We start from the raw sequence: 16,012 nt of genomic DNA on the forward strand, positions 1-16,012 counted from the left end.
TTTAATAAAAATTTTCGATTATATCCTGCTAAAAATTTCTGACTCTATCATTATTTGGCACGGAAAAGAGACAGATAGATAAGGAGGGTGAAGCATGACATCTTGTTTTATTAAGTGAAAGTAACATATGTGGAAGAAAATAAATTGAAAAAAAAATATAGATAAGAAAAAAGCAAAAGGAATACAAAAAAAGTAGAAAATAATAATTAAATATCCACATAACATAGCGTAGATATATCACTATAATACTTTAACTCATACTTGAATATGACTTTTGTATATTACAATTTAAAATAATTTTAGAGTGTTATCGATCTACAATTAAGAATAAAATAAAATAAGAAAAAAGAGTGTGGAGATATATTTATTTAACCTTAGAGAGAGAATGTGTAAATAAAATTTTTGAAGAAATTTAAGATTATTCTTATGCTTTTTTATTAAATTTTATATTAGGTGACAAAATTCAATCAAATACCAAAAATACCCTTTCTTATTCACTTTCTCGTTACAACTTACAAGTCTACGACAATATAAAATGTAGTTCCTTCAATTACTAGACTATTTTAGGGGACTATGGTTGGTAGGTCAACCGGATCGTGAGTATCGTGACAATGAATGATGAGTCAATTTAATTTGAACTTAATATAAATAAGAAAAAAGATAATTTTAATTTTATATTAATTTTGTCAACTTGTTCATGACATATATATTATTGATCATGAAAACATATAATTAGAAATATTTTTGTTGAAGTTAAAAGAAAAGTTGAATATGGTGAATACATCGAGTAAATATTACTAATAAACTATACAATAACACTTACTAAACTTAAAATTTTATTTAAATTATGTCGAGCTTTTTAATTTGGCATCTTTGTGAAAATATCTGGTAGATTAATGTACTATTTCCTTTTTCTTAGACGATATATATTAACTATATACACCGTTATAACTTATACATATATTATACATCATGTTTCACTAACTATTTTTAGATTTATATATAAGTTGTTATAGTGAGCGACTATTAATTATATTAATAATTTTTTGAATTCTAATTTTTTTTCTCAAAAATTTATAATTGTAACATGAAGTGTACGTGGCTAGTGATTGGAATAGTAAAAATTATGAAAGTGTACTTATATTCCGTTCTATAAAATTACAAATATTGAAAAGTGGTATTTTCCTCAATAACAATAAATCGAACAAACTTTATGTCACTCAATATCATAAGTGCGTAGTGAATCTTTGAAAAATATTTATTGCACAAAGATACCAAATTAAATGTATTACGTACTATATTTGCCATGCAGGCATTGGATAATTAAACTAGTTAGGATTCTTTTGATCGAGTATATATATGCAATTTTTTAAATTTGTTCGATTTTTTCACTTAGACACTTAGATTAAGACTTATACCTATCAAATATTGTCGTAAATGTTTCAATATGTCACGTAATTGAGATACAAACATTTTGTTTTAGTGACGAATCGTCCATTTAATTATATAAAGCTTAAAATATCGATCAATCTCTGTCTTCAAAATAAGTATGTTATTAAGCTAATTAAATCTTGCACAATGTTATAAGAAGTAATAAATATCGTATTGTGCAACACTTATTTTATGGCATTCAAATAAAAATTGAACAAGATATAAAAGAATATTTATCTATCATATTCAATCATATTATCCTTTTAGAATAAATTCTTGTTGGTCCTTTGCATCAAATAATGGAGGAAATAAAAGAATCCCACTAACCAATATACTCGTATAAATACCTATCTTCGTCAACTCATTTTCCTCAAGCCATCAAAAAACAAAACACTCATCTCAAACAAACAAACAAAAACCCCATTAAGTCATGGCTTCAATGCAGTGCTACAAAGAAGAAGGCAAAGAGTTCGATTACTATAGTTACGGAAATCAAAAACCTTCTTATTCGAGCTCTGGATATGAACAATCTTACTATGAGAAAGAAAAGTGTTACGAAACCAAACCTGGAATGATGGGCTACGGCTCTAGCCATGGCCATCAACATGGTAGCAACCCATGTGGGCCGATGATGGGCCATAACTCGGGCTATGGTACGGGCCATAACGGTACTTCTCATGGGATGGGCTATGGAATGGGCTACGGTACGGGCCACAACAGTAATTCTCATGGAATGGGCTGTGGTACGGGCCACAACAATACTCATGGGATGGGCTACACGGGCCACAACATGCACAAACCCAAGCCCGGTATGGGCTTGGGCCTCGGAACGGGCACAGCTTTGGGCCATGTTATGGGCTTTGGAAAGAAACATGACGGACATAGTAGCTATGCAATGGGCTCTTCGGGCTGCACCACTTACAAGAAACAACACCGTAAGAGAAACGGTTACGGCAGTGGCAGCGATTGCAGCGACAGCAGCGATGACGAGCGTCATTGCTAAATTAATTACTACAGGTAATTATATCGTGTACAAAAGTTAAACTCATCGTACAAATTAAAATAATATAGAGTCTTACATACAAATAATTACTAAACTTAACTCACTATAATAACAATAGAGCTTACAAAACTGTTTCTTATCACGTTAAAGTAACTGAACTCTACTTTACTTCACTTTTAATAGTATAGTCATAAAAGTTAAAACGTGCACGCTACTTATATATAAATTAAACGAAAAAAATATTCATAAATATGTGAAATTAACTATATGATTAATGTTTAATTATTTTGTTGTAGGGTTTCATGTGTAGCAGCCTGGCTTATGGGAGAGATTGAATTACATGTCCCAGTACTATAAGGGAGTATTTATGATAATAAAAAATAAGAAGCAAATCAGCTATGGCTACTAGCTATATATTGACTATGTGAAGTTAATTATGAAATCTTAAGTTGTGTGTTTGTGTGTTGGTACTTTAAGTACCAATTTAATGTAACTGCTTATTACCTTTGGCAATAAAACTATGTTGTTATTTGTGTCGATTATACATAATAAGTGGAGTTTGAAGAGAATACAATAAATGCAAATATTATTCTTATAATAGCTAGAGAGCAAAAAATATATTCATATGACGATAAAAATAAGTAGATACAAAGCAATTTAGTAACAGAGATATCAATACATTTGCAAAATGAGAGACTACAATGGTACTAATTTAAGTAAGTGACATATAATTTATGTCAATTACGTGAAATTACACGCAATTTTTCTTTTTTCTTACATACTTTGATGGTTTGCGATGTTTTATTCGAATTATATTTTTTTTTTACAATTTTGATTTTTCAGTAATTTACGGGACTTTATTGTTCAATTATTAATCCTTCTTAAATGCCTTGTTAACCATGTAAAAATCAAATGAAAATAAAATAAAAATGACCTGCCAATTCAATTAAATGCTTATGAGAAAATATTATTGGCCTATTCCAAAATCCTTGTCATTTGTCAATATAGGATTATAAATTCAACGCATATAAAAAAACTCAAACTATAGTTCCATTATTCAGAGCACACAATACTAATTCTTATCCTTTATTTGCTCTTTTCTCCCTAGAAAACTATGGCAAATTGGGAAGAAATGCCCAACGATCTTATTATTTTTTCGTGCTATTTGTACTTCTTGGCGGATTGCCTATACAAAGGCTGATTTCAACGTGTTTTCGCCCCAAGTTTCATTGCTTATGTTGGTCTGACTTTCGGGAGTTTTATTCTAGAATCTTGAAGAGGTTTGAAGACAACTCTAGATCGAATATCTCTGTAAATATACAAGGCTTTGTATGATAATTTTTATTTATACTTTAGCTCCTAAATGTGTAGTATAAATATGAGACTTTCATTTATAAATCAAGCAAGTGCAAGCCATCTTTCAAAGAAATATAAAACATTCTCTAAAAAGTTCTCAAAGAAAAATGAAAAGATCGTAAAAGATCGAGTCATCGATAAGAATTGACCAAAATCTCAATCCAATGCATTACGCGATGAAAAATTCTAGAATCAAGATTATTAATTGAATAATCTTCCAAAATCAAAGAAAAAATCTTGAATCAAAATTCTCAATTGAATATGATAATAAGAATGTTTGCACTACCCCAGAATATTTCATACTTAATATTTTGTATAATTTTAAATAACTGAGCATCAGTTACTTTTGTAGTTCAAATAATTTTAATTTCAATCACAATTTCCTTAAGAAGTTTATGGTTTTAATTTCAATCACAACTTTTTTAAGAAGTTTCTATAATTTAGATTCGGATAGGGACAATGACACATTGATTTCATACTTCCAAAATTGAAGTTAGCGATGGTCAAACTTTCAAGAATAATATTAGTAATCTAAGATCACATTTTTTACTTGAAAATCAAATTTTAATTTAAAACACAAATAAATTAAATAAAATATAAAAGACCATAGCTCTTCACATTGATGGTGTAACCCACATTGGCGGGGAAAAACAACTTCTTGACGATCGTAGATAAAATGCTTCAATTGTTCCATTTTCAAGATTGTAAGCTCCCATATCTCTTCCGCGATAGACCATGTAAGCAACGGTTCGATGGAAAGCACTCTCACTTTGGAGAGAAATAATCGTGAAACTTTTTTTTTTGGCAAGAGAGTAAAATTTTCCAAAGTCATTGTCTTTATCTGCTAGCATAAGCAATGGAACTTGAGGCAAAAACACATCAAAATCATCGTTATTAGTGGCAAATCGCCAAGAGGCACAAACAACACGAAAAGCAATAAAATCTTCTATCACTTTAATACGATTTGCAATAATTTGAATAATTTACCTTGAATAACGAAACTATAGTTGAGTTTTTATAGGCATGGAATTTGTAGTCCTATATTAATAAGGATTTGGAATATGTTTTTTTTTAATAGGCATGCAATTTATAGTCCTATATTGACAAGGACTTGGAATTTACGTAATTTTTAAAAAGATTCATTTTCAGTAAATAAAAATATTAGTAATTACCAGAAGGTTAAACAATATATTAATATATTATATATGAATGTAACAATTATGTTTGTAAGGACAAATACGTGGTTAAATAAACATATACTAGTTAATTAGTTCATCATAGCTATAGTTTTTGTTAATTACCACTCGTCATCAATATTCAATGATAATTACGTGATCCACTTTTTTCAGTTTGTATAAGCATATACATCTGTATAACTTTTGTATAATGTAATTTGTATATTACAATTAATTCGTATAATTGTTTAAAGTTCAAATATTTATATTTGTATAAAATCGTTATTTATAATTTAAACAAAAAAAAATACAAATCAATTGATATTAACTAGTTTATACATACGTACAGATAAAATAGTCAAATTATACAAATATATCCGCAAATTATACAAACAAAGGTACATAACAGTTTAAACTATAACTACAACACGTAATTATGCAAACTATAACTATGAAGCCCAATTAAGTTTATTATAATGATTATTTGTAAAATTTCCTCTTTTTAAAAGCTATATTTACATTCGAGAACACAAAGCCGTTACATTCGTACCCTCAAAAATTCAAAAGATATCACATGGAAATTGAAACCAAGGAAATAAATACTCTTAAAATAATGACCAATATTTGACACGAGAGGTTAAAACTTAAAACTATTTATTTACCAACTCTGCTCGCAACATATAAATCAGGCCCAAAACTAAATCACACGGCCCAATAAACGGTTCAATAAATTCATCTTTTCTCCCGCCAACTTAAATGCTTCATTATCCTCAGTCCGATTTCCCGCCATTTTCAGCTTCCGTTCTAGATCTTCATCGCCGCCGCCGTCCGCCGTATCCGACGCCGCTGTATTCAGCCGGTGATTCAAGTATACCGGTGAGTTCTATATTATCCTTAGTTTTATCCTGACTAATGTTCTGTTTGAGCTTACTTGAACCTTTATTATAGCTTCCTGGTGCTTACAATTGCTAGGGTTAACTCCGGTGAAGATAATCTAAAACATTTGTTTATGTTTACAGTGCTGCGTAAATTATTTCTGTAAATTTGGATAAAGGAATTTTGGAAAATGAACAGAGAAGAAGTTGAGAATGGAGGAGATGATATGTTAATAGATAGAGATGAAATTGAGCAAAGGAGGCTAGAGAATGCCGTTCCAGAAGGATTCAATGCCGATTATTTAAAAGCATATTATGGTAATTATTTGTTTGTTACATTTTGGTTTTGTTCATTTGTATACGTTGAGTATCATGATTTTAGCTTTATGAGTTGTAGTTTGGAATTCTGTCGAAGCTCATTTGATTTGATGAGTTTGAAATCTATTACTTGTATTTATCCGATGCGCTCTTCAGTTAGGATGAAATTGCAACACATACTCTACATCGGTCCTTTTCTTTACACTCACTTAGACACATATGTTTGTCATGAATTTTCTAAGCTAGGATTAGACATTTGTATACTAGGCTGATATTTGCAAAACATGCTCTCTCCGTTCCAATTTAAGTGTCTTAGTTTCACAATTTTTTTAAGCTAGGATTAGACATTTGTATACTAGGCTGATATGTGCAAAACATACTCTCTCCGTTCCAATTCAAGTGTCTTAGTTTGATTCAGCATGGAGTTCAAGAAACAAAGGGATACTTTTAAATCTTGCGATGTAAAATTAAAAATTGTTTGAAGAAATGTTTTTTAGGTGTCAGTATAAACTAAAGGATGCTGTAGCTTTTTATCTTCCTTGAAAGCAATAGGGCAAGGAATTCAAGATTGTTGTGATAGAGCTATGCGGGGGCAATTTTTTGCCTTCCTCGATCCCTCATCCTCTAAGAAAAAATTCTGTCACACATCAGTAATTTTTAATTTAATCTCGAAAACCATTTATGGATTGATATCTCAAGCCAACTCTTCTCTGTTTGCAGGAAAGATTTTCCCTTATGTTGATATGTTCAAGTGGCTGTCTTATGGCAACGGTAAAAGCAGTTCCTTGATATGCAATTTCTCATTTCACATTTCTTTTGTAACACTACTATTGTGGGTTCTCCAGATGGAAAGCATCCAGGTTGTGATCACTCATACTTTGGTCGAAGGGAGTTTTCTTTCACATTGGATAATGATATTTACTTGCGATTTCAATCGTTTAATTCTGTATCTGAGCTGGAAAATGCTATCAAAGAGAAGTGTCCTTTCAAAATAGATATTGGACCTGTCTACAGCGTAGATGTAAGATCTCTGCTACTGTCGTTCTCCCTGCATTAGAACTTAAGTTAAGTTTATGTGTTAGCGTGATGGACAAATTGTAGAATATCTTGTAGGATATACATTAAGAAATTCTCGCTATGATAATTATGCAAGAGATATTCTTGATACTACATTTAGTGTAGAATATTGTGTAACATTTTCTGAGGATATCTCTCGTGTATAAATACCAAATTATTCTTATCTATCTGAAAAAAATGAATTGAGAAAATCATTCTTCTGTTCCCCTTGTGTTTTCTCTATTTTTGCCTCTATGAACAAGAGGATTCGGGTAAAAGCTATTTACAGTTAATTTGCTACATTTGTTGCTTTTATGTGTATTGAGAGGTTCTTATATGTGTTTTTATACTGTCTGCTTGTTAAGTCACTTCAAAAGAAAAAAAGAAGTTTCTTTTTAGCTGAAACACGCATAATGGCTATACGTTGAGTTAATCATATGGTTTCACATTTTGATGCCTCCCCTTAGCTGAAGGTACCCCAATTTCTCTGTGTCCTTTCTTTGCGGGGTAGACAGGTTTGTGTTAGTGAGTCAGTAAGTTGTTTCAGTAGGATAGATATATTTTCACCGTTTATATAACTTCTAATTGCTATCTTTCTGTGCTGCAGCCTTCAAAAAGGCACGCATATTCACAAGGCGGTGACAATATTTTCACGCCTGTTGAGAAGGAGCTAGTTTTTGATATTGTAAGTCATTGAGATTGAAAATATTAATGTTACTGTGGAAAATATGCCAATTCATGTTGCAGCTGAAAGAAGTCACATACATATCATACTGCAGGATATATCAGACTATGATGATGCCAGATATTGCTGTTCAGGAGCTGATGTTTGTTTAGAGTGCTGGCCGCTGATGACAATTGCTATCAAGGTCATTGATACTGCTCTCAGAGGTATAGTCTTTATGACATGAAAAACAAACTGCTGTTTTTCCCCAGAAACATTTTGACCTTTGGAACTTCTGCAAATGTATGTTGCACACACTCTCATTTTGTTGTTCCACAGATGACTTTGGGTTCAGCCACATCCTATGGGTATACAGTGGTAGACGTGGTGTCCATTGTTGGGTTTGTGATGGAAAAGCGAGAAGGTACTGCTCTAGATGTGTACTCTGTGATTGCTGTTTATTTTATTTACTGATATAGTCATTGTATTACTTTTCTACTATGTTCATAATGTTCTTATATTCAACATCATAATCAGGTTGAACAATGAACAGAGGGCTGCAATTGTTGATTATTTTCGTGTCTACAAGGTACTTAGAGATACTTTACATGTTTTCTATGGAAATTATGATAACTTGAGGTTCTAACAGAAACGTATTGTGTTTACATTTCAGGGCAATGAGAATAGCAGTAAAAAAGTTTCTCTAGTGGGTCCTGCACTTCATCCTTTCCTCGTGTAAGGTTCTATCCATTTTTTTTTCTCTTTGTTTAGGTTTAGGTTGTATTCTTAGTCAATTTCTACCTCTGCAGGAGATCGCATACTGAGGTCTTGAAAGATTACTTTGAAAAAAGACTGTTATCAAGTCAAAATTTGTTCTTGAACGAGGAAAGGTTTGAGAAGATTCTGGAAATGATACCTGATGAGTGTATGCAAGTTTACCTTTCATTACTTCTTCTAAATCATTTTCATCTTATTGAGTTTTTAGTGATGTTGAGGAATTTTGCAGCTGTTACATCTGAGCTTAGGGGAAGATGGTTGTCTAACAAACGCTCAAGAGAGGAAATTAATGTTGCCCGGTGGGATCAACTAAAAAATCTATTGCAGTCCAATAAACAGAAGGTAGCAATCTTATATTGACTTGCACTCTGGAAATCAAAGTTTTTAACTGTCAATTTAATCGCATGAATCGAGTTTGGCTTAATTATTAGTCTTGAGTTCATTGAGATTCTTGTATTGTGTGTCATTGCTCCAGAACTCAAAATCTATTCTTTTGCAAATTGAGTGAATTATGATATTTTTAATAAATTAGCTAATAGATGTGCTGTATTTCTTGCTTTTCTTGTAGTTTCTTCTAATATCTGCTTGTAGTTTCTTCTAATATCTGCTTGGGGCTTTCCACGTGATTGCTTATATGACAAATTTGAAACAAGTGCCTTCAGTTTCCATTACCGATGGTTCCATCTTCCATTTTCAGGGCCAAGGTCTTCGTAGATGCATCGAGGAAATTGTGTTTACTTTTACCTATCCAAGGCTTGATATGGAGGTTTGCCTATTTCCCATTTCCAACCTATTTGGAGCCTCAGTTCTACTTATATGGAGTGGAGAGCAACAAATACAATATGACTTGATTATATCCCTTACATGTATGCATAAATTTCAACGGGATTTGCATTTTTGACGTCTCAGGTCTCAAAACACATGAATCATTTATTAAAGGCTCCTTTCTGTGTGCACCCCAAAACAGGTTTGCCCCTTGCATGCTTGACATTAAAGCACTTGAAAGACAAAGATACTTGAATTATTACAACTCCTTATCTGACTGGATATGATTTCATCTATTGTCTGCATATTTTAAAAGAACTTACTGTTCTTTTTGTCAGGCCGGGTTTGTGTTCCCATTAATCCCAAGAACTGTGAGGAATTTAATCCATCTGCTGTTCCAATCCTTTCCCAGGTGAATAATCCTCGAAGAGTTTGCCTTTAGCACTTTCAAGATATAATTGGTTTGATTTTAATTGGTTGAAGGTTCTTGTTTTATCTGTTACTTGTGAGAGGTAAAATTATATTTTGTAATGTCTAGGAGACTATAGAAATATGTATTTATCATCAAACTGAATTTTTCAAAATCAAATTAGTTAAACTTGTCTGTTCCCATGTTACCAAATATTCGATTCAGAAGCAAATGGTTTCCTCGTAATCCAACTGCTCCTTCGCTGTCTCGCCTGATTGGTGTTTTCTCCAATGTTCAATTAGTCAAGGCTGATTGTAATTCTTAAGAGCAAAATGATACTGAACCTGATTAAAGGAATTCCTATTCCGTGTACTCAAGACCACACTATTATTCTATTCCTGTTTCTAGTGATACTTCTGAATATGACTGACTTCTGTTAGTGATCCTATCCATCATCAGTTACAACATGACTTGTCCACCTGTGGGATAAGTTAACCATTATCAGTAATTCAGTACCATGCTTTTTTCACCCCAGTACTTGTAAGATTGACAATATATTATCGAGCAATCATAATTACGTGGAGACTTCTTATTCGAGATAGTTACTCTTTTCCCTTTTGTTGACACTGATTTGACTGTGTTGCAGCTTCTTGGGGAACTTAATACTGGAGGCTTTAAAGGAGAAGGGGATAATGGTATGCTGAATTTCTCTGCATCTTTTTACTTGTATTTTTCTAATTATTTTCTTGATGTTTTTCTTTCGATCAAGTATCAAAAATGGCAATGAATAATTTACTTGAGGTTCTTAAATGATATTTCATTAAGCTAAAGCTAGTAATAGTTCAGCTAGCATAACTTATGAACTTCACTCTAACAAGACAATTAACTCTCGTGTTCCTTTAATTAGGTCCCATTTGGACATTACATTTTTGCTTTCTTCAAGTTTTTATTTTTCAAAAACCTGTTTGGTTATACATTGTGTCAACCAGTTTTTCAAGTAAAAAATGTTTTCTTTCAGAAAACTTCAACATTTTTTCAAGTGCAATACATGTCTTAATACAACTTCTACTACCAAATATATTTTTTCAATTTAAGTCTTTCAAGTATTGCTGTTTTTCAAATCACTCAATTCATGTCCAAATGCCTTCTTATTGTCTCTCACTATTGCAATGTATTTCTTTGTTCTTTCTCTAGTCTAGCTGATCTTAAATTTATGTTTTTTACTTTTTGATGAATAAATTTATGACAGAATGGGATGGAACCTCTCTTGGAGATTGTGTTAGATACTTTAGGGAATCCTTCTTGCAACCTCTGTTAAAGTCTTGCAAGGTACATCTCAACTACTTCAAACAAATCATCCTTGTATTTCTTTTGCCATGCTAGAACTTTTGACTTCTGTATGAGACTAGCTGTTTCCAGGAGGCATCCTTGCCATGCCTGTCCTTTTAATAGTGGCTTATCGTACTCATCAGAAATTTGGTCATCTAAAATATGTTTTAACCATGTGTTTATTTTGTAACTGGCATCAATGTTTTAAACTTAAACTCATAGGTTAGGAAACTGATGCCAGGAGAATGTGTAAAAGATCACTAAATTTGCAACATATAGTATATATGAATTCATAACTAGTGCAATGCTTTACGACTTTTACGGATTGAATTCATAGAACTTGAATCGTGGATCCACCCTCTGACTGATGCAACTCATAACCATGCAGGAGGAAATAGAGACATCTTATAATGCGAAAGTTCAGCAGTCAAGGAACTCAATTAGCTGGTAGTGTTCTTATAAAATCTCCTATATACATGTGATGTTATTTACGACCCTGCATGTGATTGTAATTATGCGTCAAGTCTCTGTTGTCCTTGGTTTGTTAATTTATTGCCTAGTTGATTGATAAAACTTGTAACATGCTCTCCCTATATTGTTAGTTTATAATATTTCCATTTGAAAAAAAGAAGCTTGTACTACTTAATGTTATGGGGAGTAATTTGTACATGCCCTCTTGAGACTACAGCCTTGGCAATCAAATTTTCCTTGCAGTTGACAAATTTTGATAAAAACCTAGATTAGCTTTGATTACAACGTTGTGTTCCAAGAATCTATAATGATAAGTTTTTGTTCATTTAATGAAGTAATAAAAGGAGCTTATAACTGGTTCAAAACTTCAAAGTAACATTATTAAAAACTCAGAAGATTTTGTTGACTATTGTGTATTTGTGGTTTGTGAGACAATAAGTGGATCTTAGTTGTTTGTATTGCTACGGTTCTAAAGTTGTCAGGCAAGCATTACTGAGACATCACCATCGCCTGCTTTGATCTTTACTCTACCATTTTTATTCACACCAGTTTCTGGGACCATTTCATTTTATTTATTCGAATTTCTTGACAAACCTAACCTTAGTCAGAGAAATAGGCATAGCATTATCTTTTAAATGAATTATGTCCACTATGATTAGACTTTGGATTGAACTCACACTCCAAAAGCTTGCTTAAAGGAATAAGGAACCTCCAAACTTGGATTTTAAGGCTGTGGGTGCTCTGAAAGTAGCCGAGTGAAAATATAAAAAATACATGTTAATAATGAGATTTGAACTCTTGTTCAACAAGACTAAGAAAGTCCTAAGCACCACCCAAGAGCCATTGGGCCAATTAGATCATTTATTCATTGGGTGTTGTATGTTAATTTTATATAAATATCTCTTAATTTCTACATAGATATATATTCCATAGCGAATTTAATGGGTGTTCGAGCACTTAACGGACTCCATGTGGGTCCGTCCCTATTCATGAATCGAGGTATTTCCACCTCTTTCAATTGATTCGGGCACCTCATCGTTCTCATCCAAGGGCCTACATCAGATCGGGTTGGAATTTGATACTATGATAGATTAGGTCTTGTGCTTAGTTCACACCCTGAAAGCTAGCTCAAAGAGTGGATTGATAGATGTGAGATTCATTCCATATATCATACTTTTTCTCTATAATTTGAAAATTATTTAATTTTTGAACTCATCATTATACCCTTAATGTGAGATGCTCTTAGTTCTTTTTTCTTTTTATAATTTCATCTATGCTTAAGTTATGGAGATATAGCTCATGTAGGCATCTGATGAAATTAATTGAGATGTGCATAAACCGATCAAGACATAGCCATCGCTTTAAAACCAAAAAAAGAGAATGTAGGTGAGAGTTGAAGAATCAGGTGGACCACAGTGACTTGGCAGTGAGCTCTGAGGTTCACATGTGGCCTTCTCAACCTTCAAATAGTCAACTAACTTTGTGGATCACACATTACACGGTATGGGCAATCTTGGATATGTGGCACTATTCCTTTTCACACCTTATTTCCCTCAACATTTTCTTTCTGCTGTTTCTCACTTAACAATCCAAGATGAAAACCAAATCTACTACAACAAATTCCGTATAATCCCATAAGTAAAGTCTGAAAAAGATTGATTGTACGACAAACTGTACTCCCATCCTTGAGACGGTTGACAGGTTGTTTCTGATAGACAGTCGGTTGTTTAAGCAGATAGAATCCAAGATTTGACCAAATAATCATCAATTTATATAGGTTGTAGCTTAGTTTTGTTTGCAGGAAGTTCTTTTCCTCCCTTATACTCTCCCTACTCACACCACCATCCCAAAATAAAATTTGAAACAAGTAGATGCTAAACTACAAACTGGTTTAAAACATCACTAATATAATTACAAATAACAAAACCCCAACATATTTGATACATATACTTGGGAGTAAATAGAGCTCAAATATGTCCATTCATCCCATAAGAAAAACACATAAGACATTCATCACTGCTTAATAGTACTAGTCATAAGATAGATATAGCTAAATCTTCAAAATTAACCATTTACATTTTCCCACAACATAAAATTGGTACCAACTAAATCCCAATAGCAACAACTCCTAATTAACCATGATGGCTTTGCTCGTCTTGGACTTAGTCGCACCCTAATTAGCAAGAACTTCCCATATCAATTCAGGATCAAAAGAAGGCATTCTTGCAAGTGAACAACTATCAAACTCAGACTCCATCAATGGATCCTTCAAGCAATCACCAAAAACAGAACAAGTTGAATCCTCACTTCTCCATAATCCATCTTCAGAAACACTCGGTGAAATCATAGTAGTAGTAGTAGTAGAAGATGATGAATCCATAGTTTCTTTAACTTTACTCTCATTCTCACTCTTTTTCTTTGCAGCCTTTTTAGCTTTCTCCCTTTTCACCCTCTGACAAATAGCTTGAATCTTAGCATCCACTGCATTCTTCACAGCATTCATTTTCTCTCCATCTCCAAATCCCAACTTACTCGGATCGCGAACATTAGGAAAATTCAATCTTGCATATTCGCCACGAAGCTTATAAGCTGCTCTATCATAAGCATAAGCAGCAGCTTCAGCAGTTTCATAAGTACCTAACCAAACTCTCATTCTATTCTGTGGAAGTCTTATCTCAGCAACCCATTTTCCCCAATGCCTCTGTCTGACTCCCCTGTATAGTTTTTTCTTCTCTGGAAGCTTATAACTTTGTGTATACAAAGAGTTTCGAAAAGGGATTGTTTTCGAAGTTGTTGGTATTGAGATATTTGCTATGTTTTCTTGACAGAATTTTTGTAGCAAATCTCTTTGTCTGAGGTAGACTGAAGTACCTAAAGGCTCAAAAACAGGACTATTACTCATTTGGTTATTTTCTTGACAATGAGAAAAAATTGTATCGAATGTGTTTGTACTACTTGTTAGAATTAGTTGAGATAATGAAGATCGAATTTGAGCACCCTCATCAAATATACTAGACATAGAGTTGTTTTCTTGAATTCTGTCCATTTATAATAACTTCATAAAATGAGAGAACAGAGTTCAGGAAAACAGAGTAAAACAGAGGAATTGCCCCTTTTTTTTACTGATCCAGAGAAAAAAAGAGGATCAATGAAGAAACCCGAGGCCTTTAGTGAGTTATAGACAGTTTGAAAAACTTAATTTTGTTTCTAATTGCGAAAACTTTAGAGGGCTAAAAAAAAAAGAAGGGACAATTGGAGAAAGATTTGTTTTTTTTTTTTGAGTTTGATGTCACTTGTGTTTTTGTTATCCTCTTTTGCTTGTATTTATAACTGTTGAGAAAAGGATCTTTTGTGCTTAATGTTAAGGTCCCATAACTTTTTTTTTCTTCTATTTTAAAAGTTGGCATTTATGATTCAACTTTTTACTCTTATCTACCAAGTCCTCTAGGCAATCTATTTCTATATTACCCTTGCAGTAAGTGTCAGTAAAGTGGTTCCATGTTTTGTTTAAAGTGAACTGATCAATTTACTTGAACTGTTTCTATTTTTGTGTGTGTTTGGGGGTGTGGTGGGATGAAGAGATTTTCATGAAGACGTTCATAGTATTAAGAAGTAAACACACGAACAAGTTCAGAGAATTCAATGTACAATAATTTTTTGTTGATGATAGCTCCACCCCGGTGGGAGTGTTGGGAAGACTCTGAGATAGTAATAAAGTGGAAACATAACATAAGGTTTTAGTGCAATATTAATCAAACAACAACGTATCTCTCACAAGTGTGGTTGAGAGAGCATGAGGTGTACGATAATCTTCACCCCTATTTTTTTTTTTGGTAGAAGGTTGTTTCTGGTAGAGCAACTTTCAAGAAAAACGTTTTTTTTTAAAATTTTGATTTATATAATGTAGTCTTGATCATACGTTCAATTTAGTGTTCGAACTACATGCCTTCATCAACCAATACTAGGTTAAGGTGATTTTTTTTGTTTTAGTTGAATATGCTTCCTTCCAATAATTGCGACAAGATTTTTACCAAGAAAGTCATCATCTACTATATAAACGTAAACAAAATTTAACCTTATAAACTTCTTTTAACCTTTAGCTCCATTCTTTTTAACACTTGATCAATAGATATACAATCGATAATCTTCCTTGTACATATATTTTCGCTATTGCATTCTTTTAAGTTATTAAAAGAAGGAAAAATACAATTAAATTTAAATAAAAAGCGAATTAACGTTTTACTAGATTACGAATTTCAACTTTCTAAACCTCAAAAAAAGTGTTTAAACCTCAAAAAAAGTGTTTTAACAATATAAAGGGGGTATAATTTTACTTGTTGGGGTGGTTGGTTGGTTGGTTTTGGGATGGGTTCACACTGTGGA

General features: G+C 32.6%; 3 protein-coding genes across 3 annotated transcripts; 2 read left to right on the top strand and 1 right to left on the bottom strand.

Annotated features, from left to right (window-relative positions):
• Positions 1-1,614: 1,614 nt before the first annotated feature.
• Positions 1,615-2,983, top strand: LOC101259182 (uncharacterized). The gene is made up of 2 exons (XM_004245476.5): positions 1,615-2,448; positions 2,731-2,983. The coding sequence occupies exons 1-2, from the start codon at positions 2,082-2,084 to the stop codon at positions 2,742-2,744; spliced, it is 381 nt and encodes a 126-aa protein (XP_004245524.2). The 5' UTR covers positions 1,615-2,081; the 3' UTR covers positions 2,745-2,983.
• A 2,718-nt stretch (positions 2,984-5,701) lies between these two features.
• Positions 5,702-11,880, top strand: LOC101258292 (uncharacterized). Its single transcript, XM_004245473.4, has 17 exons — positions 5,702-5,841; positions 5,985-6,158; positions 6,879-6,929; positions 7,004-7,179; positions 7,822-7,899; positions 7,994-8,105; positions 8,218-8,302; positions 8,416-8,467; positions 8,552-8,613; positions 8,688-8,803; positions 8,885-8,997; positions 9,353-9,421; positions 9,565-9,622; positions 9,759-9,832; positions 10,476-10,524; positions 11,079-11,158; positions 11,547-11,880. The coding sequence occupies exons 2-17, from the start codon at positions 6,032-6,034 to the stop codon at positions 11,607-11,609; spliced, it is 1,365 nt and encodes a 454-aa protein (XP_004245521.1). The 5' UTR covers positions 5,702-5,841; positions 5,985-6,031; the 3' UTR covers positions 11,610-11,880.
• A 1,636-nt stretch (positions 11,881-13,516) lies between these two features.
• Positions 13,517-14,968, bottom strand: LOC101257992 (ethylene-responsive transcription factor ERF061). The gene has a single exon (XM_004245472.5). It carries the CDS (start codon positions 14,673-14,675, stop codon positions 13,803-13,805), a length of 873 nt encoding a protein of 290 aa, XP_004245520.1. The 5' UTR covers positions 14,676-14,968; the 3' UTR covers positions 13,517-13,802.
• Positions 14,969-16,012: the final 1,044 nt, after the last annotated feature.

This window comes from Solanum lycopersicum, chromosome 8 (assembly GCF_036512215.1).
Source record: "Solanum lycopersicum chromosome 8, SLM_r2.1".
Lineage (NCBI taxonomy): Eukaryota > Viridiplantae > Streptophyta > Magnoliopsida > Solanales > Solanaceae > Solanum > Solanum lycopersicum.

What these genes read in the sequence shown, in the direction of transcription:
- LOC101258292 (XM_004245473.4), top strand. Translation starts at nt 6,032, where the DNA reads ATGAACAGAGAAGAAGTTGAGAATGGAGGAGATGATATGTTAATAGAT. An exon ending in ATTATTTTCGTGTCTACAAG is followed by an intron (nt 8,468 to 8,551) that starts GTACTTAGAGAT and finishes TTTACATTTCAG; the next exon opens with GGCAATGAGAATAGCAGTAA. An exon ending in CTGTTCCAATCCTTTCCCAG is followed by an intron (nt 9,833 to 10,475) that starts GTGAATAATCCT and finishes ACTGTGTTGCAG; the next exon opens with CTTCTTGGGGAACTTAATAC.
- LOC101257992 (XM_004245472.5), bottom strand. Translation starts at nt 14,675, where the DNA reads ATGGACAGAATTCAAGAAAACAACTCTATGTCTAGTATATTTGATGAG.
- LOC101259182 (XM_004245476.5), top strand. Translation starts at nt 2,082, where the DNA reads ATGGTACGGGCCATAACGGTACTTCTCATGGGATGGGCTATGGAATGG.